General features: G+C 44.5%; 1 protein-coding gene across 3 annotated transcripts in view; it reads left to right on the top strand.

Moving 5' to 3' along the window:
• Positions 1 to 26,577, top strand: part of asmt2 (acetylserotonin O-methyltransferase 2) — a 75,861-nt gene that overhangs the window by 44,120 nt on the left and 5,164 nt on the right. For 2 of the 3 annotated variants that reach the window (XM_031787610.1, XM_031787611.1), the window contains exons 6-8: positions 2,552 to 2,670; positions 9,040 to 9,177; positions 9,253 to 9,375. In XM_031787610.1, the coding sequence (XP_031643470.1) occupies positions 2,552 to 2,670; positions 9,040 to 9,177; positions 9,253 to 9,375 (380 nt within the window). Of the gene's footprint in view, positions 1 to 2,551; positions 2,671 to 9,039; positions 9,178 to 9,252; positions 9,376 to 17,098; positions 17,174 to 26,577 lie in introns of all 3 variants that reach the window. The other variant, XM_031787612.1, reaches the window with a different exon arrangement.

The following is a 26,577-nucleotide window of genomic DNA, read 5'->3' as shown; positions in this document are numbered from 1 at the left end:
ACTGGTCCTCCTGGTAGTTTAACTACAATGGTAGCTGTAGTCTAGAACACTGGTCCTCCTGGTAGTTTAACTACAATGTTAGCTGGAGGCCAGACCACTGGTCCTCCTGGTAGTTTAACTACAATGTTAGCTGTAGTCCAGAACACTGGTCCTCCTGATAGTTTAACTACAATGTTAGCTGGAGGCCAGACCACTGGTCCTCCTGGTAGTTTAACTACAATGTTAGCTGTAGTCCAAAACACTGGTCCTCCTGGTAGATTAACCACAATGTTAGCTGTAGGTCAGAACACTGGTCCTCCTGGTAGTTTAACTACAATGTTAGCTGGAGGCCAGAACACTGGTCCTCCTGGTAGTTTAACTACAATGTTAGCTGTAGTACAGAACACTGGTCCTCCTGGTAGTTTAACTACAATGTTAGCTGTAGTCCAAAACACTGGTCCTCCTGGTAGATTAACCACAATGTTAGCTGTAGGTCAGAACACTGGTCCTCCTGGTAGTTTAACTACAATGTTAGCTGGAGGCCAGAACACTGGTCCTCCTGGTAGTTTAACTACAATGTTAGCTGTAGTACAGAACACTGGTCCTCCTGGTAGTTTAACTACAATGTTAGCTGGAGGCCAGAACACTGGTCCTCCTGATAGTTTAACTACAATGTTAGCTGGAGGCCAGACCACTGGTCCTCCTGGTAGTTTAACTACAATGTTAGCTGTAGTACAGAACACTGGTCATCCTGGTAGTTTAACTACAATGTTAGCTGTAGGCCAGAACACTGGTCCTCCTGGTAGTTTAACTACAATGTTAGCTGGAGGCCAGAACACTGGTCCTCCTGGTAGTTTAACTACAATGTTAGCTGGAGGCCAGAACACTGGTCCTCCTGGTAGTTTAACTACAATGTTAGCTGTAGTACAGAATACTGGTCCTCCTGGTAGTTTAACTACAATGTTAGCTGTAGTCCAGAACAGTGGTCCTCCTGGTAGTTTAACTACAATGTTAGCTGGAGGCCAGAACACTGGTCCTCCTGATAGTTTAACTACAATGTTAGCTGTAGTCCAGAACACTGGTCCTCCTGGTAGTTGAACTACAATGTTAGCTGTAGGTCTGAACACTGGTCCTCCTGGTAGTTTAACTACAATGTTAGCTGGAGGCCAGAACACTGGTCCTCCTGGTAGTTTAACTACAATGTTAGCTGGAGGCCAGAACACTGGTCCTCCTGATAGTTTAACTACAATGTTAGCTGGAGGCCAGACCACTGGTCCTCCTGGTAGTTTAACTACAATGTTAGCTGTAGTACAGAACACTGGTCATCCTGGTAGTTTAACTACAATGTTAGCTGTAGGCCAGAACACTGGTCCTCCTGGTAGTTTAACTACAATGTTAGCTGTAGGTCAGAACACTGGTCCTCCTGGTAGTTTAACTACAATGTTAGCTGGATGCCAGAACACTCGTCCTCCTGGTAGTTTAACTACAATGTTAGCTGTAGTACAGAACACTGGTCCTCCTGGTAGTTTAACTACAATGTTAGCTGTAGTCCAGAACACTGGTCCTCCTGGTAGTTGAACTACAATGTTAGCTGTAGGTCTGAACACTGGTCCTCCTGGTAGTTTAACTACAATGTTAGCTGGAGGCCAGAACACTGGTCCTTCTGGTAGTTTAACTACAATGTTAGCTGGAGGCCAGAACACTGGTCCTCCTGATAGTTTAACTACAATGTTAGCTGTAGTACAGAACACTGGTCCTCCTGGTAGTTTAACTACAATGTTAGCTGTAGTCCAAAACACTGGTCCTCCTGGTAGATTAACCACAATGTTAGCTGTAGGTCAGAACACTGGTCCTCCTGGTAGTTTAACTACAATGTTAGCTGGAGGCCAGAACACTGGTCCTCCTGGTAGTTTAACTACAATGTTAGCTGTAGTACAGAACACTGGTCCTCCTGGTAGTTTAACTACAATGTTAGCTGGAGGCCAGAACACTGGTCCTCCTGATAGTTTAACTACAATGTTAGCTGGAGGCCAGACCACTGGTCCTCCTGGTAGTTTAACTACAATGTTAGCTGTAGTACAGAACACTGGTCATCCTGGTAGTTTAACTACAATGTTAGCTGTAGGCCAGAACACTGGTCCTCCTGGTAGTTTAACTACAATGTTAGCTGTAGGTCAGAACACTGGTCCTCCTGGTAGTTTAACTACAATGTTAGCTGGAGGCCAGAACACTGGTCCTCCTGGTAGTTTAACTACAATGTTAGCTGTAGTACAGAACACTGGTCCTCCTGGTAGTTTAACTACAATGTTAGCTGTAGTCCAGAACAGTGGTCCTCCTGGTAGTTTAACTACAATGTTAGCTGTAGGTCAGAACCTTGGTCCTCCTGGTAGTTTAACCATTCAGGAGCTTTACTGCTACTGGGACAAAGGATTGTTTGGCCTATTTTTTTTGTCCCCCGGTACCCTGTAATGTCACCCTGAGGGGAGCAGCTCAAACCCCTGGTAAAGAGGATATTCTTGCAGTCCATCAGTACCTTGTGGGGTTTTGTGAAGGCAGCTGTCTGCTGTTTCAGGTCAGAGGAGGAGATGCTGAAGTTTATGGGTCTGATGAACTCAACATGGATCCTGGATGGACACGACATCGTCACAGCCTTCAACCTCTCCTGCTTTAAGACCATGGTGGACCTTGGAGGTAGGTGGCCCTAAACCAAACCCTGACCCTGAACCTAGACCTGAACCTGAACCTGAACCTAACCCTGACCCTGACCCTGACCCTGACCCTGACGCTGAACCTAGCCATGAACCTAACCCTAACCCCATAACCCTAACCCCGACCCTAACCCTAACCCCATAACCCTAACACTAACCCCATAACCCTGACCCTAACCCAAATCCTGACCCTAACCCTAACCCCATAACCCTAACACTAACCCAAACCCTAACTCCATAACCCTAACCTAACCCCATAACCCTAACCCAAACCCTAACCCTAACCCCATAACCCTAACCCTCACCCTAACACTAACCCTAACCCCATAACCCTAACCCTAACCCAAACCCTAACCCTAACCCCATAACCCTAACCCTCACCCTAACACTAACCCTAACCCTAACACTAACCCCATAACCCTAACCCAATCCCTGACCCTAACCCCATAACCCTAACACTAACCCCATAACCCTGACCCTAACCCAAACCCTGACCCTAACCCTAACCCCATAATCCTAACCCTAACCCCATAACCCTAACCCCATAACCCTGACCCTAACCCACCTAACCCTGACCCTAACCCTGAACCTAACTGACCTAACCCTGACCCTAACCCTGAACCTAACCCTAACCCCATAACTCTAACCATAACCCTGACCCTAACCCACCTGACCCTGAACATAACCCTAACACCCTGACCCTGAACCTAACCCTGACCCCAACACCGACCCCAACCCTAACCCTGACCACAACCCCGACCCTGGCCCTAACCCCATGACCCTAACCCCATAACCCTAACCCTGACCCTAACCCCATGACACTAACCCCATAACCCTGACCCTAACCCCATAACCCTAACCCTAACCCTGAACCTGACCCCTAACCTGACCCTAACCCTGACCCTGAACCTAACCCTGACCCCAACACCGACCCCAACCCTAACCCCAACCCTGACCCTAACCCTGAACCTCACCCTGGCCCTGACCCTAAACCCTGACCCTAACTCTGAACCTAACCCTAACCCCAACCATAACCCTAACCCTGAACCTGACCCCAACCCTGAACCTGACCCTAACCCTGACCCTAACCCTGAACCTAAACCTGAACCTGACCCTTGGTGAAGGTAAATTGATTATTTTCCATTTATAATGGAAGGTTATTATAATCTATAAGCTTTATGCAGCACTCACAACAAAACAAAATTACATAATAAAAAAAACATAATGATAGTAATATGTTTGACCTGTTAGTTGTCATGGTGATATTCAGTTGTCATACTGATATTGCGTTGTGGTGGTGATAATGTGTGGTGGTGATAATGTGTGGTGGTGGTGCTATTGTGTGGTGGTGATATTGTGTTGTGCTGGTGATATTGGGCGGTGGTGGTGATATTGTGTGGTGGTGGTGATATTGTGTGGTGGTGATATTGTGTTGTGCTGGTGATATTGGGTGGTGGTGGTGATATTGTGTGGTGGTGGTGATATTGTGTGGTGGTGATATTGTGTGCTGGTGGTGATATTGTGTGGTGGTGATATTGTGTGGTGGTGGTGATATTGTGTTGTGCTGGTGATATTGTGTTGTGATGGTGATATTGGGTGGTGGTGGTGATATTGTGTGGTGGTGATATTGTGTGGTGGTGATATTGTGTGGTGGTGGTGATATTGTGTTGTGCTGGTGATATTGGGTGGTGGTGGTGATATTGGGTGGTGGTGGTGATATTGGGTGGTGGTGGTGATATTGTGTGGTGGTGGTGATATTGTGTGGTGGTGGTGATATTGTGTGGTGGTGGTGATATTGTGTGGTGGTGGTGATATTGTGTGGTGGTGATATTGTGTTGTTGTGGTGATATTGTGTGGTGGTGGTGATATTGTGTGGTGCTGGTGCTATTGGGTGGTGGTGGTGATATTGGGTGGTGGTGGTGATATTGTGTGGTGCTGATATTGTGTGGTGGTGGTGATATTGTGTTGTGCTGGTGATATTGGGTGGTGCTGGTGATATTGTGTGGTGGTGGTGATATTGTGTTGTGCTGGTGATATTGGGTGGTGTTGGTGATATTGTGTGGTGGTGATATTGTGTGGTGGTGGTGATATTGTGTGGTGGTGGTGATATTGTGTGGTGGTGATATTGTGTTGTGCTGGTGATATTGGGTGGTGGTGGTGATATTGGCTGGTGGTGGTGATATTGTGTGGTGGTGGTGATATTGTGTGGTGGTGATATTGTGTGGTGGTGGTGATATTGTGTGGTGGTGGTGATATTGTGTGGTGGTAGTGATATTGTGTGGTGGTGATATTGTGTTGTTGTGGTGATATTGTGTGGTGGTGGTGATATTGTGTGGTGGTGGTGATATTGTGTGGTGCTGGTGCTATTGGGTGGTGGTGATATTGGGTGGTGGTGGTGATATTGTGTGGTGCTGATATTGTGTGGTGGTGGTGATATTGTGTTGTGTTGGTGATATTGGGTGGTGCTGGTGATATTGTGTGGTGGTGGTGATATTGTGTTGTGCTGGTGATATTGGGTGGTGGTGGTGATATTGTGTGGTGGTGGTGATATTGTGTGGTGGTGGTGATATTGTGTGGTGGTGGTGATATTGTGTGGTGGTGATATTGTGTGGTGTTGGGGATATTGTGTGGTGGTGGGGATATTGTGTGGTGGTGGTGATATTGTGTGGTGGTGGTGGTGATATTGTGTGGTGGTGGTGATATTGTGTGGTGGTGGTGATATTGTGTTGTGGTGGTGATATTGCGTGGTGGTGGTGGTGATATTGTGTGGTGGTGATATTGTGTGGTGGTGGTGATATTGTGTGGTGGTGGTGATATTGTGTGGTGGTAGTGATATTGTGTGGTGGTGATATTGTGTTGTTGTGGTGATATTGTGTGGTGGTGGTGATATTGTGTGGTGGTGGTGATATTGTGTGGTGCTGGTGCTATTGGGTGGTGGTGATATTGGGTGGTGGTGGTGATATTGTGTGGTGCTGATATTGTGTGGTGGTGGTGATATTGTGTTGTGTTGGTGATATTGGGTGGTGCTGGTGATATTGTGTGGTGGTGGTGATATTGTGTTGTGCTGGTGATATTGGGTGGTGGTGGTGATATTGTGTGGTGGTGGTGATATTGTGTGGTGGTGGTGATATTGTGTGGTGGTGGTGATATTGTGTGGTGGTGATATTGTGTGGTGTTGGGGATATTGTGTGGTGGTGGGGATATTGTGTGGTGGTGGTGATATTGTGTGGTGGTGGTGGTGGTGATATTGTGTGGTGGTGGTGATATTGTGTGGTGGTGGTGATATTGTGTTGTGGTGGTGATATTGCGTGGTGGTGGTGGTGATATTGTGTGGTGGTGATATTGTGTGGTGGTGGTGATATTGTGTGGTGATGGTGATATTGTGTGGTGATGGTGATATTGTGTGGTGGTGGTGATATTGTGTGGTGGTGATATTGTGTGGTGGTGATATTGTGTGGTGGTGGTGATATTGTGTGGTGGTGGTGATATTGTGTGGTGGTGATATTGTGTTGTGCTGGTGATATTGGGTGGTGGTGGTGATATTGTGTGGTGGTGATATTGTGTGCTGGTGGTGATATTGTGTGGTGGTGATATTGTGTGGTGGTGGTGATATTGTGTTGTGCTGGTGATATTGTGTTGTGCTGGTGATATTGGGTGGTGGTGGTGATATTGGGTGGTGGTGATATTGGGTGGTGGTGATATTGTGTTGTGCTGGTGATATTGGGTGGTGGTGGTGATATTGGGTGGTGGTGGTGATATTGGGTGGTGGTGGTGATATTGTGTGGTGGTGGTGATATTGTGTGGTGGTGGTGATATTGTGTGGTGGTGGTGATATTGTGTGGTGGTGATATTGTGTGGTGGTGGTGATATTGTGTGGTGCTGGTGCTATTGGGTGGTGGTGGTGATATTGGGTGGTGGTGGTGGTGATATTGTGTGGTGCTGATATTGTGTGGTGGTGGTGATATTATGTTGTGCTGGTGATATTGGGTGGTGCTGGTGATATTGTGTGGTGGTGGTGATATTGTGTTGTGCTGGTGATATTGGGTGGTGTTGGTGATATTGTGTGGTGGTGATATTGTGTGGTGGTGGTGATATTGTGTGGTGGTGGTGATATTGTGTGGTGGTGATATTGTGTTGTGCTGGTGATATTGGGTGGTGGTGGTGATATTGGGTGGTGGTGGTGATAGATGATGGCGTAGCAGTAAGTCGTCCTGTCGTGTCGTGTCCCTGTATATTTCGTTTATTTTTCGTTTATTTTTCGTTTTTTTACATAGCTATCCCTTTAAAAACATTTAGCTAAACCTAAGCTTCCAAATACGCTGGATCTTCACAACTAGCTATCTAGCTAAACCGCAACCCCGGATGATTACCCCTGGCTAGCGTTTCCACCCACTTAGCTTGAAGCTAGCCCGGCCTGCGCTACCACCGTAGCATACTCCTGAGCTACAATACCCGGGCCCACGACCGGTCTATCGATGTCACCGCATGAAGAGGAATAAACAGACTCACCCCATCGCGACGTCCCCCAAAGGCTAACTCTCTAGCCCTCGCTATCTCCCTGCTTGCTAATTCGGCCTGCTAACTGCTAGCTTGTCCAGCTCCGGTCCGCTAACTGCTACCTTGTCTAGCCCGGGCCTACAAACTGTTAGCTTGTTAGCACAGGCCTGCTAACCGCATCAATCGCCGCATCCCAAACGCCCACCGGACCCATATTTACTTTCTATCTCTTTTGACTTTTAATTTGTTTATACCTTCCGGAAACCTGCCTCACCCAATGTGATACGGAGTCTATCACAGTGCCATCCGTTTTGTCACTAAAGCACCTTATACCACCCACCACTGCGACTTGTATGCTCTAGTCGGCTGGCCCTCGCTACATATTCGTCGCCAGACCCACTGGCTCCAGGTCATCTACAAGTCTATGCTAGGTAAAGCTCCGCCTTATCTCAGCTCACTGGTCATGATGGCAACACCCATCCGTAGCACGCGCTCCAGCAGGTGTATCTCACTGATCATCCCTAAAGCCAACACCTCATTTGGCCGCCTTTCGTTCCAGTACTCTGCTGCCTGTGACTGGAACGAATTGCAAAAATCGCTGAAGTTGGAGACTTTTATCTCCCTCACCAACTTCAAACATCAGCTATCTGAGCAGCTAACCGATCGCTGCAGCTGTACATAGTCTATTGGTAAATAGCCCACCCTTTTCACCTACCTCATCCCCATACTGTTTTTATTTATTTACTTTTCTTTTCTTCTGCACACCAATATCTCTACCTGTACATGACCATCTGATCATTTATCACTCCAGTGTTAATCTGCAAAATTGTAATTATTTGCCTACCTCCTCATGCCTTTTGCACACATTGTATATAGACCCCCCCTTTGTTTTCTACTGTGTTATTGACTTGTTAATTGTTTACTCCATGTGTAACTCTTTGTTGTATGCTCACACTGCTATGCTTTATCTTGGCCAGGTCGCAGTTGCAAATGAGAACTTGTTCTCAACTAGCCTACCTGGTTAAATAAAGGTGAAATAAAAAATAAAATAAAAAATATTGGGTGGTGATATTGGGTGGTGGTGGTGATATTGTGTGGTGGTGGTGATATTGTGTGGTGGTGGTGATATTGTGTGGTGGTGGTGATATTGTGTGGTGGTGGTGATATTGTGTGGTGATGATATTGTGTTGTTGTGGTGATATTGTGTGGTGGTGGTGATATTGTGTGGTGGTGGTGATATTGTGTGGTGCTGGTGCTATTGGGTGGTGGTGGTGATATTGGGTGGTGGTGGTGATATTGTGTGGTGCTGATATTGTGTGGTGGTGGTGATATTGTGTTGTGCTGGTGATATTGGGTGGTGCTGGTGATATTGTGTGGTGGTGGTGATATTGTGTTGTGCTGGTGATATTGGGTGGTGGTGGTGATATTGTGTGGTGGTGATATTGTGTGGTGGTGGTGATATTGTGTGGTGTTGGGGATATTGTGTGGTGTTGGGGATATTGTGTGGTGGTGGGGATATTGTGTGGTGGTGGTGATATTGTGTGGTGGTGGTGGTGATATTGTGTGGTGGTGGTGGTGATATTGTGTGGTGGTGGTGATATTGTGTTGTGGTGGTGATATTGCGTGGTGGTGGTGGTGATATTGTGTGGTGGTGATATTGTGTGGTGGTGGTGATATTGTGTGGTGATGGTGATATTGTGTGGTGATGGTGATATTGTGTGGTGGTGGTGATATTGTGTGGTGGTGGTGATATTGTGTGGTGGTGATATTGTGTGGTGATGATAATGTGTGGTGGTGGTGGTGATATTGTGCGGTGGTGGTGATATTGTGTGGTGGTGTTGTTGGCCTGTTGCAGGTTGTTCGGGGGCTCTGGCCAGGGAGCTGTCCAAGGCCTACCCCTCCTCCTCTGTCACTGTGCTGGACCTTCCTACAGTCATCCAGACAGCCAGACAGCACTTCTCTGAACAGGACGATACCATTGTGTTTCAGGAGGGTGAGCATCGTTAACCCTCCTAACCTCAACACCTCAGATGATCAGTCTGTATAAATGAATGATGTTGTTTTGTAGGAGACTTCTTTGGTGGAGACATCCCTCCAGCTGATCTGTACATCTTGGCCAGAATCCTCCATGACTGGAAGGAAGAGAAATGTGTTCAGCTGCTGAAGAAGATCCATGCATGTTGTCAACCAGGTGAGTGTTTTATGTTGTCAACCAGGTGAGTGTTTTATGTTGTCAACCAGGTGAGTGTTTTATAATGTCAACCAGGTGAGTTCCATGTTCAAATAAAATAAAATTCAGATCAAATTGTATTGGTCACATACACATGGGTAGCAGATTTTAATGCGAGTGTGGCGAAATGCTTGTGCTTCTGGTTCCGACAGCGCAGAAATATCTAACAACAATTCCCCAACAAATACCTAATACACACAAATCTAAAAGGGGGGAATTAAAATATGTACATATAAATATATGGATGAGCGATGTCCGAGTGGCATAGGCAAGATGCAACTAGATGGTATAAAATACAGTATATACATATGAAATGAGTAATGTAAGATATGTAAACATTATTAAAGTGGTATTATTTAAAGTGGCATTGTTTTAAAGTGACTAGTGATCCATTTATTAAAGTGCCATTGTTTAAAGTAACAAGTGATCCATTTGTTAAAGTGGCCAGTGTTTGGGTCTCCATGTAGGCAGCAGCCTCTCTGAGTTAGTGGTGGCTGTTTAACAGTCTGATGGCCATGAGATAGAAGCTGTTTTTCAGTCTCTCGGTCCCAGCTTTGATGCACTTGTACTGACCTCGCCTTCTGGATGATAGCGCTGTGAACAGGCAGTGGTTCGAGTGGTTGTTGTCCTTGATGATCTTTTTGGCCTTTCTGCGACATCGGGTGCTGTAGGTGTCATGGAGGGCAGGTAGTTTGCCCTCCCGTTATGCAGACCCGGACCACCCTCTGGAGAGCCTTGCGGTTGAGGGCGGAGCAGTTGCTGTATCAGGCTGTGACCGACAGGATGCTCTCTATTGTGGAACTGTAGAAGTTAGTCAGGGTTTTGGGTGAAAAGCCAAATTTCTTCAGCCTCCTGAGTTCTGTGTGGGTGGACCATTTCAGTTTGTCGTTGATGTATACGCCAAGGAACTTAAAACTTTCCACCTTCTCCACTGCTGTCCATTCGATGTGGATAGGGGGGTGCTCCCTCTGCTGTTTCCTGAAGTCCACAATCAACTCCTTTGTTTTGTTGACATTGAGTGAGAGGTTGTTTTCCTGACACCACACTCCGAGTGCCCTCACCTCCTCCCTGTAGTCTGACTCGTCGTTGTTGGTAATCAAGCCTACCACTGTAGTGTCGTCTGCAAACTTGATGATTGAGTCAGAGGCGTGCATGGCCACCAGTTGTGGGTGAACAGGGAGTACAGGAGAGGGCTGAGAACTCACCCTTGTGGGGCCTCAGTGTTGAGGATCAACTGGGTGGAGATGTTGTTTCCTACCCTCACCACCTGGGGGCGGCCCGTCAGAAAGTCCAGGACCCAATTTCACAGGGCGGGTTTGAGGCCCAGGGCCTCCAGCTTGATGATGAGCTTGGAGGGTAGTATGGTGTTGAATGCTGAGCTGTAGTCAATGAACAGAATTCTTACATAGGTATTCTTCTTGTCCAGATGGAATAGGGCAGTGTGCAGTGTGATGGCGATTGCATCGTCTGTGGACCTGTTAGGGCAGGATGCAAATTGAAGTGGGTCTAGGGTGGCTGGTAAGGTGGAGGTGATATGATCCTTGACTAGTCTCTCAAAGCACTTAATAATGACAGAAGTGAGTGCTACGGGGCAATAGTAATTTAGTTCAGTTATCTTTGCCTTCTTGTGTACAGGAACAATGGTGGCCATCTTGAAGTATGTGGGGACAGCAGACTGGGATAGGGAGTGATTGAATATGTCCGTAAACACACCAGCCAGCTGGTCTGTGCATGCTCTGAGGACGCAGCTAGGTATGCCGTCTGGGCCAGCAGCCTTGCGAGGGTTAACATGTTTAAATGTTTTACTCACGTTGGTGACGGAGACGGAGAGGGGGGGTGGGATGCGCAGTTTTTGTTAGCCGGCCGCGACAGTGGCACTGTATTATCCTCAAAGCGGGCACGGAAGGTGTCCGTGATGTGGCTGGTTCTCTTTTTGTAGTCCATGATTTCCTGTAGACCCTGCCGAAAGGTTGCAAGTTCAAATCCCCGAGCTGACAAGGTACAAAATCTGTCGTTCTGCCCTTGAACAGGCAGTTAACCCACTGTTCCTAGGCCGTCATTGAAAATAAGAATTTGTTCTTAACTGACTTGCCTAGTAAAATAAAGGTTAAAAAAATAAATAATAATAATAATAATAATAATAAAAAAAAAAAATATGTCTTGTGTCTGAGCTGTTGAATTGCAACTCCACTTTGTCCCTGTACCGGCATTTTGCTTGTTTGATTGCCTTGCAGAGGGAATAACTACATTCAATATTCAGCCATATTCTCAGACCTCTTTCCATGGTTGAATGCGGTGGTTCACGCTTTCAGTTTGCACGAATGCCGCCATCCATCCACGGTTTCTGGTTAGGGTATGTTTTAATAGTCACAGTGGGTACAACATCTCCAATGCACTTCCTTATAAATTCACTCACCGAGTCAGCGTATAGGTCAATGTTATTCTCTGAGGCTGACCGGGAACATATCCCAGTCCGCATGATGAAAACAATCTTGAAGCGTGGATTCCAATTGGTCAGACCAGCGTTGAATGGTTCTAGTCACTGGTACATCCTGTTTGAGTTTCTGCCTATAAGACGGTAGGAGCAAGATGGAGTCATGGTTGGATTTGCCGAAGGGAGGGTGGGGAAGGGCTTTGTATGCATTGCGGAAGTTAGAGTAGCAGTGGTCTAGTGTATTACCCCCCGTGCGTAGTGAAATCAATATGCTGGTATAATTTATGTAGCCTTGTTCTCAAATTTGCTTTCTTAAAATCTCCAGCTACGATAAATGCAGCCTCAGGATATATGGTTTCCAGTTTACATAGAGTCCAGTGAAGTTACTTTAGGGCCATCTTGGTGTCTGCTTTAGGGGGAATGTACACAGCTGTGATGATAAATTACGAGAATTCTCTTAGAAGGTAATATGGCCGGCATTTGATTGTGAGGAATTCGAGGCCGGGTGAGCAGAAGAACTTGAATTCCTGTCTGTTGTTATGATTACACCATGAGTTGTTACACCCCCCGCCTGCCCTCCCTCTTCCTAGAGAGGTGTTATCTCTGTTGGCACGATGCATGGAGAACCCCGGTGGCTGAAACGATTCCGACAGCATATCCCAAGAGAGCTATGTTTCCGTGAAACAGAGAATGTTACAATCTCTGATGTCGCTTTGGAAGGCAACCGTTGCTCGAATTTCGTCTACCTTGTTGTCAAGAGACTGGACATTGACGAGTAGTATGCTAGGGAGCGGTGGGCAATGTGCACGTCTACGGAGCCTGACCAGGAGGCTGCTCCATCTGCTCCATCTGCCCCTTCTGCGGCGCCATTGTCTTGGGTTGGCTACTGGGATTAGATCCATTGTCCTGGGTGGTTGTCGAAACAGAGGATCCGCTTCGGGAAAGTCGTATTCCTGGTCGTAATGTTGGTAAGTTGACGTTGCTCTTATAACCAATAGTTATTCCCGGCTGTTTGTAATAAGACTTAAGATATCCTGGGGTTACAATGTAAGCAATAATACATACAAAAACACAATACTGGTAGTTTCCTAAGGACTCGAAGCGAGGTGATCATCTCTGTCGGCGCCATCTTTTATAGTGGGGGTGCAGGAAAATATATGTTTTTGAGCATATTTTATATGGTTGAAATACTGACAGCTTTTATCTCACAGTGTCAATCACTGAAAAATACAGTCTATTCGCATTTGCTCGAGATGCTGAGAATAAATACTGTAATGCTTCACAACCTTTTCCCAAGACAAAATGTACATTTGGTGTATATCATTGTACTGCAAGAAATACTTAATTCCGCAGGAGTTCATTTCATATCAGACTACATGTGAGTCCAAATTTCATGTACTATTCCATTTAACCCATCTCAAGTTCAAAGGTGTGGAGTATCATTTCAACTTTCTCATTTGTTGTTAATGTGAGAATAGTAGATTAGTCTTTCACAATATCACAATCTTTCACATTAATACTCAAAGTAAATTATCCTTATAAATTGTATTCTGTGTGAGATTTTAAAGTAATTAGTTCAAGGACATATACGTCTGGTGTATTAGAAGCAATTATTGGTACTATGATTGTCTACAAAATATTTGTTTATTTACACGAAGATTGACCATGAAGATAGACATTTTTCCATTCGCTATGATGTGGGATCCTGTTTTCTGCTAACAATGCCAACAGTACCATTGTACAATCTCCTGGTGTTGTGCCCTTAACCCCCATAATGGCTCTCCCTCAACGGACACTGCACTGCTGCTGACTCTGTGTCAACTTGGGTTGAGAAAGGAGGAGATACATTTCCCTTCTAACCCATGGACAATAAAGTTGTATTCTATTCCACTTTGGAGTCATCCACTTCTTTATCCAGCATATTGTCCATCAAGAGGGCTGGACAGCCCCGACAACACAAGCTAGCTCCCCTCGTAGTCTACTCCAGGAACAATATGTATGCGGCCTAGCATTATTGTCTGAAAAAAAGAACAACACATTAGACTCCCCTGAACAGGCATTTGTTGAAATACAACAGCTCAATGTTGATCAAATCACATTTTATTGGTCACATACACATATTTAGCATGGACAGGAAGGGGAACTCTGTTGTCCTGGAAAGGAATAGCAAGAGGGCCATGCGACATGTTTCTTTTGTGAAACTGTGGATACAACCACAGTCAGGACAATGGACTATAAATGACAGACACTGACCAGGAAAAGCCTGACACACTGCCTAGAACCTGACGAGGCCATTCAACCACAGCCTCGACCTCTAGAGACTCAGACAACAAGTTGTGCATCTGAAGGACTATGTTAGATAGACGTGTTGCCATAATGGATCAGAATAATCTTCAGCACAGTCTGAATGTCAGGGCAGTCTACCCCATCACAGAAAAGTTCCAGAAATGTAACCAGTGTTATCAAATCAAATTATATTGGTCACATACACATATTTAGCAGATGTTATTGCAGGTGTATTGAAATGCTTGTGTTCATAGCTCCAACAGTGCAGTAACATCTAAAAATTCACAACAACACACATCTAAAAATAAAATAATGGAATTAAGAAATGTATAAATATTAGGAGGAGCAATGTCGGAATGGCATTGACTAAAATGCAGTAGATTAGAATACAGTATATACATGTGAAATGAGTAAAGCAGTATGTAAACATTTTTAAAGTGGCCAGTGATTCCATGTATACTGGGCATCAGCCTCTACAGTGCAGGATTGAGTAAACCCAGCTTTGATGCACCTGTACTGACCTCGACTTCTGGATGATAGCAGGGTGAACAGGCAGTGCCTCGGGTGGTTGATGTCCTTGATAATCTTTATGGCCTTCCTGTGACATCAGGTGCTGTAGGTGTCCTGGGGGGCAGGTAGTTTGCCCCCGGTGATGCGTTGGGCACACCGCACCATCCTCTGGAGAGCCCTGCAGTTGTGGGCGGTGCAGTTGCCGTACCAGGTGGTGGTACAGGATGTTCTCAATTGTGCATCTGTAAATCTGAAAAAAATGTTCTGCCCTTGTAAAGTACCATTAATTAGAACAAAATGACCAAATGTATCTTTCACACAATTCAACACCTTAAGAAGAATTGCTACACCTCTACTTCTGGATGTAAATGATGAGAAAAACACTTGACCCCCCCCCTTGTTGTAATTTCAGGTGCTCCTTATCATCCAAATGAGTTTCTTGCAACAGGGCGATATCAATATATATATATATAAAAAAAATTTAAGACAGTAGTTTCTTCCTTTTAATGGGGTTATGGCTCCCTCTAATGTTCCATGTACATACACTCAGTCTGTTACCTGCCATTGCACTTTGACCAATCAATATCCAGACTGAATCCTACTGTAAACATGGGGTGGTACCTTTTCCCATGTGTTGAACTCTCCTCAATCTCACCGAGCATAAACAAACAATATGAACCCTGAACCCGAACTATACTAAACCCAAAAATGTAACGTTCAAAGATCCAAAAGGGGGTTTTCCCACTAGCTAACATGCAGGGGATTTCAACTTTCCAATGTAGACTCTTAAATCCGCATTGCCGCTCAACAGCCTCATCCTTTATATATATGGACATGAAAATCAATAGAAAAAGATTGAGGCTCTTCCACCTAAAACCAAGCCTGGGCACCAATATGGATTCACACACATCTCCGTCTGAGCTACAGTGGCAGTTACTTTAGCAAGAAAAATAATAAAGATACGAATATCACTGAACCGGAGTACATGAGAACTTAGCCCACTGCTTCATGATCAGATTCAATTAAAAAGTTATCCAATGCAGCGGGGTGCAGCTTAAAGTTATTTACCCGAGAGAGTCGATAAACGCAGCAGCCTCTTCAGGTGTGTAGAGTTTTTTTAGGTGATCCGTTGACCATAACCCTCAATGTCGCTGGGTACAGCAGTGCGTAGTCCATCTTCACTCTCTTGAGTCTATTCCTCACCTCATCAAACGCTTTGAATAATCATTGAAGAATGAGACCTTTGGACCTTTACGTTGACTACAGTCAGAGCCGATGTTTCTAGCCGCATCCATGACGCGCTGCTTGTCGGTGAAGTTGTGGAACTTTATAACCACCGGCCGTGGACACTGGTTGGGACCGGGTATCGGTGCTTGAGAGTGATGGGCTCTGTCCAGCTTCACACGACCAGCCTTAGTGTCAATTTGTAGGTAGCCAGGGATCCATTCCTCAATTTTTTTTACAGAACGTGTCCCTCCAGTGTTTTCCGGGAGTCCCACAACACAGATATTTCATCTGCGTCCTCGATTATCCAAGTCTCGTCATTTTGCTCTGCACCTGTTTCTCAAGTGCCTTTATCTTAGTGTCTATTGATGTAGTTGAAGTTTCCACAGTAGCAATTATTCCTTCCACCTCATCAACATGCTTGACAACCCTCTGTAATTCAGCTGAATGGCCCGCTATTGCTTCCAAGACCGTTCCTTTCTTAACATCGAGGACTTTAGTAATGTTATACATCCTCCTTTGAATCACCAGTTCCATTGTGCCTGGATCCGCAGTGGCTTCGCTAACGTTAGCTAGCTCCTCCTGCACATCTACAGGGATGGTGGTTTTGGTCGAGTTCTTTGTAGTTCTGCTGGGCATGTTGTCAGAAATGTTTGAGAAGTAGCCGTCTAGACTCATTGTAGGAGAACTTATTTAGCTAATTCTACCACTTTTTCAACCTACAAAATGTATGTAGAAAGAGATGTATGAATGCCACGGGAGCTCGCTGAAACATTCTACCACTTTTTCAACCTACAAAATGTATGTAGAAAGAGATGTATGAATGCCACGGGAGCTCGCTGAAACATTCTACCACTTTTTCAACCTACAAAATGTATGTAGAAAGAGATGTATGAATGCCACGGGAGCTCGCTGAAACAGGGTGTTCTCTCTATGGCGCCATTTTGTCCCCCGCTCGCCAAATATTTATATATTCTTAATTCCATTTTCCATTTTCTTTAGATTTGTGTGTATTGTTGTGAAATTGTTAAATATTACTGTTAGATATTACTGCACTGTTAGAGATGGAAACACAAGCATTTCGCTACACAGGCAATAACATCTGCTAAACATGTGTATGTAACAAATAACAATGGGTTCTGCATTAGACTCAGACCTATACAGAGCTAATATCTGTTGTTCTGGTCAGCAGTGAGCCCTCCTGATCCCATGTGTTGTTCTGGTCAGCAGTGAGCCTGCCCGATCCCATGTGTTGTTCTGGTCAGCAGTGAGCCTGCCCGATCCCATGTGTTGTTCTGGTCAGCGGTGAGTCTGCCCGATCCCATGTGTTGTTCTGGTCAGCGGTGAGCCTGTCCGATCCCATGTGTTGTTCTGGTCAGCAGTGAGCCCTCCTGATCTCATGTGTTGTTCTGGTCAGCAGGTATAGTGCCTAGAGATTCCTTTTGTTTGCTGAAATTTGCTAGTAATTTCCCCTCTTTATCCCTCTCTTCAAAATATTTCTGCCTAGCCCTAAATAGAAAGATTTCCACTTTTTGAGTGAGGAAGGTATTGAATTTGTATTTCAACTGTCAGATTTTTGCTAGACGTACAGTATTAAATTTAAACCCGAATTCTGAATGGCCCCGGAGGGGAGGGCTGATGTTTTACGTTCTCCTAACCAACTATTTTGTTATGCGAAAGCATTGTTTGTAACTTATTTGTAACTTATTTTTTAAACTTATTTTGTTCATAAAGTTGCTGCTACCATATCTTATGACCGAAAATATATTTTGGACATCAGAACAGAGATTACTCACCTCGAACTGGAAGAAGATTTTTTCTTTGACGAGTTCGACGCGAGGGATATACTGTTTTCTACTGTTTTCTGGGGAACAGGCCCAAATCCATGTAATTTGCGTGAAGAAAAGACGGCGAAAAAGGGGGCGGAGGTCGGGCTGCCTTCTGAGAATTAGTTGGCGAGTGAGTAAACCCCACTGCCATCCGTTCTATTGGCCAATGTTCCAATCATTGGAAAATAAAATGGATGATCAATGACCAAGATTATCCTGTCAACGGGACATAAAAAAATAATATCTTAGGTTTCACCGAGTCGTGGCTGAATTACGACACGGACAATATAGAGCTGATGGGATTTTCCATGCACCGGCAGGACAGAGAAGCTATGCCTGGTAAGACATGGCTTTGAGGAGTATACCACCTCAGTCATTGGCTTCATCAATAAGTGCATTGAAGATGTCGTCCCCGCAGTGACTGTACGTACATATCCCAACTAGAAGCCATGGATTACAGGCAACATCCGCAGCTAGCTAAAGGCTAGAGCTGCAGCTTTCAAGGAGCGAGACACTAATCCGGACGCTTATTAGAAATCCCGCTATGCCCTCAGACGAACCATCAAAAAAGCAAAGCGTCAGTACAGGATTAAGATTTAATCATACTACACCGGCTCTGAAACTCGTTGGATGTGGCAGGGCTTCAAAACTATTACGGACTACAAAGGGAAACCCAGACGCGAGCTGCCCAGTGACGTGAGCCTACAAGATGAGCTAAATGCCTTTTATGCTTGCTTCGAGGCAAGCAACACTGAAGCATGCATGAGAGCACCAGCTGTTCTGGACGACTGTGTGATAACGCTCTCAGTAGCCGATGTGAGCAAGACCTTTAAACAGGTCAACATTCACAAAGCCACGGGGTCAGACAGATTACCAGGACGTGTTGTCAAAGCATGCCCGGACCAACTGGCAAGTGTCTTCCCTGACATTTTCAACCTCTCACTGGCCACGTTTGTAATACCTACATGTTTCAAGCAAACCATCATAGTCTCTGTGTCCAAGAAAGCGAAGGTAACCTTCCTAAATGATTACCGCCCCATAGCACTCACGTCGGTAGCCACGAAATGCTTTGAAAGGCTGGTCATGGCTCACATCAACAGCATCCACCTGGGTACCCAATTTGCAAACATATCCACAGATGACGCAATCTCAATCACACTCCACACTGCCCTTTCCCGCCTGGACAAAAGGAACACCTATGTGAGAATGCTGTTCATTGACTACAGCTCCGTATTCAACACCATAGTGCCCACAAAGCTCATCACTAAGCTAAAGACCCTGGAAAGAAAACACCTCATCAACACCTCAGCAACAACACATCTGCCACGCTGATCTTCAATACTGGGGCCCCTCAGGTGTGTGTGCTTAGTCCCCTCTTCTACTCCCTGTTCACCTACGACTGCATGGCCAAACACGACTCCAACACCATCATTAAGTTTGCTGATGACACAGCAGTGGTAGGCCTGATCACTGACAACGTTGAGACAGCCTATAGGGAGGAGGTCAGAAACCTGGCAGTGTGATGCCAGGGCAACAACCTCTCCCTTAATGTGTTCAAGACAAAGGAGCTGATCATCGTCTGACCGTAAGGCCAAAAGGCTCCTTAACAGCTTCTACCCCCAAGCCATAAGACTGCAAAACAATTAATCAAATGGCCACCGGACTATTTACATTGACATCCCCCCAACCCCATTTGTTTTTTACACTGCTGCTATGCGGCAGGGTAGCCTAGTGGTTCGAGCGTTGGACTAGTAACCGGAAGGTTGCAAGTTCAAACCCCCGAGCTGACAAGGTACAAATCTGTCGTTCTGCCCCTGAACAGACAGTTAACCCACTGTTCCTAGGCCGTCATTGAAAATAAGAATTTGTTCTTTAACTGACTTGCCTAGTTAAATAAAGGTAAAATTAATATATATTTTTTTAAATGCTGTTTATTATCTATGCATAGTCACTTCACCCCTACCTACATGTACAAATTACCTACACGAACCTGTACCGCCACACATTGACCCTGTATATACCCTCGTTATTGTCATTTTAGTTTATTTGGTAAATATTTTCTTAACTCTTTCTTGAGTTAACTTCAACTTCCTCACCAACTTCAAACATCAGCTATCTGAGCGGCTAACCGATCGCTGCAGCTGTACATAGTCTATTGGTAAATAGCCCACCCTTTCTCACCTACCTCATCCCCATACTGTTTTTATTTATTTACTTTTCTGCTCTTTTGCACACCAATATCTCTACCTGTACATGACCATCCGATCATTCATCACTCCAGTGTTAATCTGCAAAATTGTAATTATTTGCCTACCTCATGCCTTTTGAACACATTGTATATAGACTCCCCCTTTGGTTTCTACTGTGTTATTGACTTGTTAATTGTTTACTCCATGTGTAACTCTTTGTTGTCTGCTCATACTGCTATGCTTTATCTTGGCCAGGTCGCAGTTGCAAATGAGAACTTGTTCTCAACTAGCCTACCTGGTTAAATAAAGGTGTTCTCAACTAGCCTACCTGGTTAAATAAAGGTGTTCTCAACTAGCCTACCTGGTTAAATAAAGGTGTTCTCAACTAGCCTACCTGGTTAAATAAAGGTGTTCTCAACTAGCCTACCTGGTTAAATAAAGGTGTTCTCAACTAGCCTACCTGGTTAAATAAAGGTGTTCTCAACTAGCCTACCTGGTTAAATAAAGGTGTTCTCAACTAGCCTACCTGGTTAAATAAAGGTGTTCTCAACTAGCCTACCTGGTTAAATAAAGGTGTTCTCAACTAGCCTACCTGGTTAAATAAAGGTGTTCTCAACTAGCCTACCTGGTTAAATAAAGGTGAAATAAAAAATAAAAAAAATAAAAAAACTGCACTGTTGGTTAAGGGCTTGTAAGTCAGCATTTCACAGTAAGGTCTACACTGTTGGTTAAGGGCTTGTAAGTCAGCATTTCACAGTAAGGTCTACACTGTTGGTTAAGGGCTTGTAAGTCAGCATTTCACAGTAAGGTCTACACTGTTGGTTAAGGGCTTGTAAGTCAGCATTTCACAGTAAGGTCTACACTGTTGGTTAAGGGCTTGTAAGTCAGCATTTCACAGTAAGGTCTACACTGTTGGTTAAGGGCTTGTAAGTCAGCATTTCACAGTAAGGTCTACACTGTTGGTTAAGGGCTTGTAAGTCAGCATTTCACAGTAAGGTCTACACTGTTGGTTAAGGGCTTGTAAGTCAGCATTTCACAGTAAGGTCTACACTGTTGGTTAAGGGCTTGTAAGTCAGCATTTCACAGTAAGGTCTACACTGTTGGTTAAGGGCTTGTAAGTCAGCATTTCACAGTAAGGTCTACACTGTTGGTTAAGGGCTTGTAAGTCAGCATTTCACAGTAAGGTCTACACTGTTGGTTAAGGGCTTGTAAGTCAGCATTTCACAGTAAGGTCTACACTGTTGGTTAAGGGCTTGTAAGTCAGCATTTCACAGTAAGGTCTACACTGTTGGTTAAGGGCTTGTAAGTCAGCATTTCACAGTAAGGTCTACACTGTTGGTTAAGGGCTTGTAAGTCAGCATTTCACAGTAAGGTCTACACTGTTGGTTAAGGGCTTGTAAGTCAGCATTTCACAGTAAGGTCTACACTGTTGGTTAAGGGCTTGTAAGTCAGCATTTCACAGTAAGGTCTACACTGTTGGTTAAGGGCTTGTAAGTCAGCATTTCACAGTAAGGTCTACACTGTTGGTTAAGGGCTTGTAAGTCAGCATTTCACAGTAAGGTCTACACTGTTGGTTAAGGGCTTGTAAGTCAGCATTTCACAGTAAGGTCTACACTGTTGGTTAAGGGCTTGTAAGTCAGCATTTCACAGTAAGGTCTACACTGTTGGTTAAGGGCTTGTAAGTCAGCATTTCACAGTAAGGTCTACACTGTTGGTTAAGGGCTTGTAAGTCAGCATTTCACAGTAAGGTCTACACTGTTGGTTAAGGGCTTGTAAGTCAGCATTTCACAGTAAGGTCTACACTGTTGGTTAAGGGCTTGTAAGTCAGCATTTCACAGTAAGGTCTACACTGTTGGTTAAGGGCTTGTAAGTCAGCATTTCACAGTAAGGTCTACACTGTTGGTTAAGGGCTTGTAAGTCAGCATTTCACAGTAAGGTCTACACTGTTGGTTAAGGGCTTGTAAGTCAGCATTTCACAGTAAGGTCTACACTGTTGGTTAAGGGCTTGTAAGTCAGCATTTCACAGTAAGGTCTACACTGTTGGTTAAGGGCTTGTAAGTCAGCATTTCACAGTAAGGTCTACACTGTTGGTTAAGGGCTTGTAAGTCAGCATTTCACAGTAAGGTCTACACTGTTGGTTAAGGGCTTGTAAGTCAGCATTTCACAGTAAGGTCTACACTGTTGGTTAAGGGCTTGTAAGTCAGCATTTCACAGTAAGGTCTACACTGTTGGTTAAGGGCTTGTAAGTCAGCATTTCACAGTAAGGTCTACACTGTTGGTTAAGGGCTTGTAAGTCAGCATTTCACAGTAAGGTCTACACTGTTGGTTAAGGGCTTGTAAGTCAGCATTTCACAGTAAGGTCTACACTGTTGGTTAAGGGCTTGTAAGTCAGCATTTCACAGTAAGGTCTACACTGTTGGTTAAGGGCTTGTAAGTCAGCATTTCACAGTAAGGTCTACACTGTTGGTTAAGGGCTTGTAAGTCAGCATTTCACAGTAAGGTCTACACTGTTGGTTAAGGGCTTGTAAGTCAGCATTTCACAGTAAGGTCTACACTGTTGGTTAAGGGCTTGTAAGTCAGCATTTCACAGTAAGGTCTACACTGTTGGTTAAGGGCTTGTAAGTCAGCATTTCACAGTAAGGTCTACACTGTTGGTTAAGGGCTTGTAAGTCAGCATTTCACAGTAAGGTCTACACTGTTGGTTAAGGGCTTGTAAGTCAGCATTTCACAGTAAGGTCTACACTGTTGGTTAAGGGCTTGTAAGTCAGCATTTCACAGTAAGGTCTACACTGTTGGTTAAGGGCTTGTAAGTCAGCATTTCACAGTAAGGTCTACACTGTTGGTTAAGGGCTTGTAAGTCAGCATTTCACAGTAAGGTCTACACTGTTGGTTAAGGGCTTGTAAGTCAGCATTTCACAGTAAGGTCTACACTGTTGGTTAAGGGCTTGTAAGTCAGCATTTCACAGTAAGGTCTACACTGTTGGTTAAGGGCTTGTAAGTCAGCATTTCACAGTAAGGTCTACACTGTTGGTTAAGGGCTTGTAAGTCAGCATTTCACAGTAAGGTCTACACTGTTGGTTAAGGGCTTGTAAGTCAGCATTTCACAGTAAGGTCTACACTGTTGGTTAAGGGCTTGTAAGTCAGCATTTCACAGTAAGGTCTACACTGTTGGTTAAGGGCTTGTAAGTCAGCATTTCACAGTAAGGTCTACACTGTTGGTTAAGGGCTTGTAAGTCAGCATTTCACAGTAAGGTCTACACTGTTGGTTAAGGGCTTGTAAGTCAGCATTTCACAGTAAGGTCTACACTGTTGGTTAAGGGCTTGTAAGTCAGCATTTCACAGTAAGGTCTACACTGTTGGTTAAGGGCTTGTAAGTCAGCATTTCACAGTAAGGTCTACACTGTTGGTTAAGGGCTTGTAAGTCAGCATTTCACAGTAAGGTCTACACTGTTGGTTAAGGGCTTGTAAGTCAGCATTTCACAGTAAGGTCTACACTGTTGGTTAAGGGCTTGTAAGTCAGCATTTCACAGTAAGGTCTACACTGTTGGTTAAGGGCTTGTAAGTCAGCATTTCACAGTAAGGTCTACACTGTTGGTTAAGGGCTTGTAAGTCAGCATTTCACAGTAAGGTCTACACTGTTGGTTAAGGGCTTGTAAGTCAGCATTTCACAGTAAGGTCTACACTGTTGGTTAAGGGCTTGTAAGTCAGCATTTCACAGTAAGGTCTACACTGTTGGTTAAGGGCTTGTAAGTCAGCATTTCACAGTAAGGTCTACACTGTTGGTTAAGGGCTTGTAAGTCAGCATTTCACAGTAAGGTCTACACTGTTGGTTAAGGGCTTGTAAGTCAGCATTTCACAGTAAGGTCTACACTGTTGGTTAAGGGCTTGTAAGTCAGCATTTCACAGTAAGGTCTACACTGTTGGTTAAGGGCTTGTAAGTCAGCATTTCACAGTAAGGTCTACACTGTTGGTTAAGGGCTTGTAAGTCAGCATTTCACAGTAAGGTCTACACTGTTGGTTAAGGGCTTGTAAGTCAGCATTTCACAGTAAGGTCTACACTGTTGGTTAAGGGCTTGTAAGTCAGCATTTCACAGTAAGGTCTACACTGTTGGTTAAGGGCTTGTAAGTCAGCATTTCACAGTAAGGTCTACACTGTTGGTTAAGGGCTTGTAAGTCAGCATTTCACAGTAAGGTCTACACTGTTGGTTAAGGGCTTGTAAGTCAGCATTTCACAGTAAGGTCTACACTGTTGGTTAAGGGCTTGTAAGTCAGCATTTCACAGTAAGGTCTACACTGTTGGTTAAGGGCTTGTAAGTCAGCATTTCACAGTAAGGTCTACACTGTTGGTTAAGGGCTTGTAAGTCAGCATTTCACAGTAAGGTCTACACTGTTGGTTAAGGGCTTGTAAGTCAGCATTTCACAGTAAGGTCTACACTGTTGGTTAAGGGCTTGTAAGTCAGCATTTCACAGTAAGGTCTACACTGTTGGTTAAGGGCTTGTAAGTCAGCATTTCACAGTAAGGTCTACACTGTTGGTTAAGGGCTTGTAAGTCAGCATTTCACAGTAAGGTCTACACTGTTGGTTAAGGGCTTGTAAGTCAGCATTTCACAGTAAGGTCTACACTGTTGGTTAAGGGCTTGTAAGTCAGCATTTCACAGTAAGGTCTACACTGTTGGTTAAGGGCTTGTAAGTCAGCATTTCACAGTAAGGTCTACACTGTTGGTTAAGGGCTTGTAAGTCAGCATTTCACAGTAAGGTCTACACTGTTGGTTAAGGGCTTGTAAGTCAGCATTTCACAGGTCTACACATGTTGTATTCGGCGCATGTGACAAATAAAGTTTGATTTGATTTGTATCTGCTTCTTAAATTCCATTTGTTTTTGTGTGAGGCATGTTGGGTTATGTGGCCCCTCAGGAAGACCTTTACAGCCTCCCAGGGCACTCCAGATGATGGGGGGAAGGGTAGATTTTCTTTGTACAAGTCAATTTGAGCATTCAAAGAACCTAAAGTAAACATCCAATAATTAACTGCAATTAAGGATCCTCCGAAGAAAATGACTTAATTTACTAAAGGGGACAAAGCAGAGATTCACATCAGACCTCAGATATCAGATTCACATCAGATATCAGTATGCTCCCAATTGTGCATGAGAGGGGGGAGGCACCACAAGTTGTTGACAGGGCGCACAACAATCAAAACCAAAAAATGCACAACCGGTAGCAATGTTAATCAATCTCTCTCTCTCTCTCTCTCTCTCTCTCTCTCTCTCTCTCTCTCTCTCTCTCTCTCTCTCTCTCTCTCTCTCTCCGTCTCTCTCTCTGTCTCTCTCTCTCAATTCAATTTCAATTCAATTCAAGGGCTTTATTGGCATGGGAAACATGTGTTAACATTGCCAAAGCAAGTGAGGTAGATAATATATAAAGTGAATATATAAAGTGAAATAAACAATAAAAATTAACAGTAAACATTACACATACAGAAGTTTCAAAACAATAAAGACATTACAAATGTCAAAAGAGCAGAAAAGTAAATAAATAAAAACAGTATGGGGATGAGGTAGGTGAAAAAGGGTGGGCTATTTACCAATAGACGTTGGTGAAGGAGATAAGAGTCTCCAACTTCAGCGATTTTTGCAATTCGTTCCAGTCACAGGCAGCAGAGTACTGGAACGAAAGGCGGCCAAATGAGGTGTTGGCTTTAGGGATGATCAGTGAGATACACCTGCTGGAGCGCGTGCTACGGATGGGTGTTGCCATCGTGACCAGTGAGCTGAGATAAGGCGGAGCTTTACCTAGCATGGACTTGTAGATGACCTGGAGCCAGTGGGTCTGGCGACGAATATGTAGCGAGGGCCAGCCGACTAGAGCATACAAGTCGCAGTGGTGGGTGGTATAAGGTGCTTTAGTGACAAAACTGCAAAAGTGATAAACTGCATCCAGTTTGCTGAGTAGAGTGTTGGAAGCCATTTTGTAGATGACATCGCCGAAGTCGAGGATCGGTAGGATAGTCAGTTTTACTAGGGTAAGCTTGGCGGCGTGAGTGAAGGAGGCTTTGTTGCAGAATAGAAAGCCGACTCTTGATTTGATTTTCGATTGGAGATGTTTGATATGAGTCTGGAAGGAGAGTTTGCAGTCTAGCCAGACACCTAGGTACTTATAGACATCCACATATTCTAGGTCGGAACCATCCAGGGTGGTGATGCTAGTCGGGCATGCGGGTGCAGGCAGCGACCGGTTGAAAAGCATGCATTTGGTTTTACTAGCGTTTAGGCAGCGACCGGTTGAAAAGCATGCATTTGGTTTTACAAGCGTTTAGGGGACTCTTCTCCAGGTTCATCTCTCTGTAGGTGATGGCTTTGTTATGGAAGGTTTGTGAATCGCTTCCTTTTAGGTGGTTGTAGAATTTAACAGCTCTTTTCTGGATTTTGATAATTAGTGGGTATCGGCCTAATTCTGCTCTGCATGCATTATTTGGTGTTCTACGTTGTACACGGAGGATATTTTTGCAGAATTCTGCGTGCAGAGTCTCAATTTGGTGTTTGTCCCATTTTGTGAAGTCTTGGTTGGTGAGCGGACCCCAGACCTCACAACCATAAAGGGCAATGGGCTCTATGACTGATTCAAGTATTTTTAGCCAAATCCTAATTGGTATGTTGAAATTTATGTTTCTTTTGATGGCATAGAATGCCCTT

Source organism: Oncorhynchus kisutch, linkage group LG14 (genome assembly GCF_002021735.2).
Source record: "Oncorhynchus kisutch isolate 150728-3 linkage group LG14, Okis_V2, whole genome shotgun sequence".
NCBI lineage: Eukaryota > Metazoa > Chordata > Actinopteri > Salmoniformes > Salmonidae > Oncorhynchus > Oncorhynchus kisutch.
The sequence above is the reverse complement of the archived record's forward strand: the minus strand, read 5'-3'. Positions and strand labels throughout refer to the sequence as shown.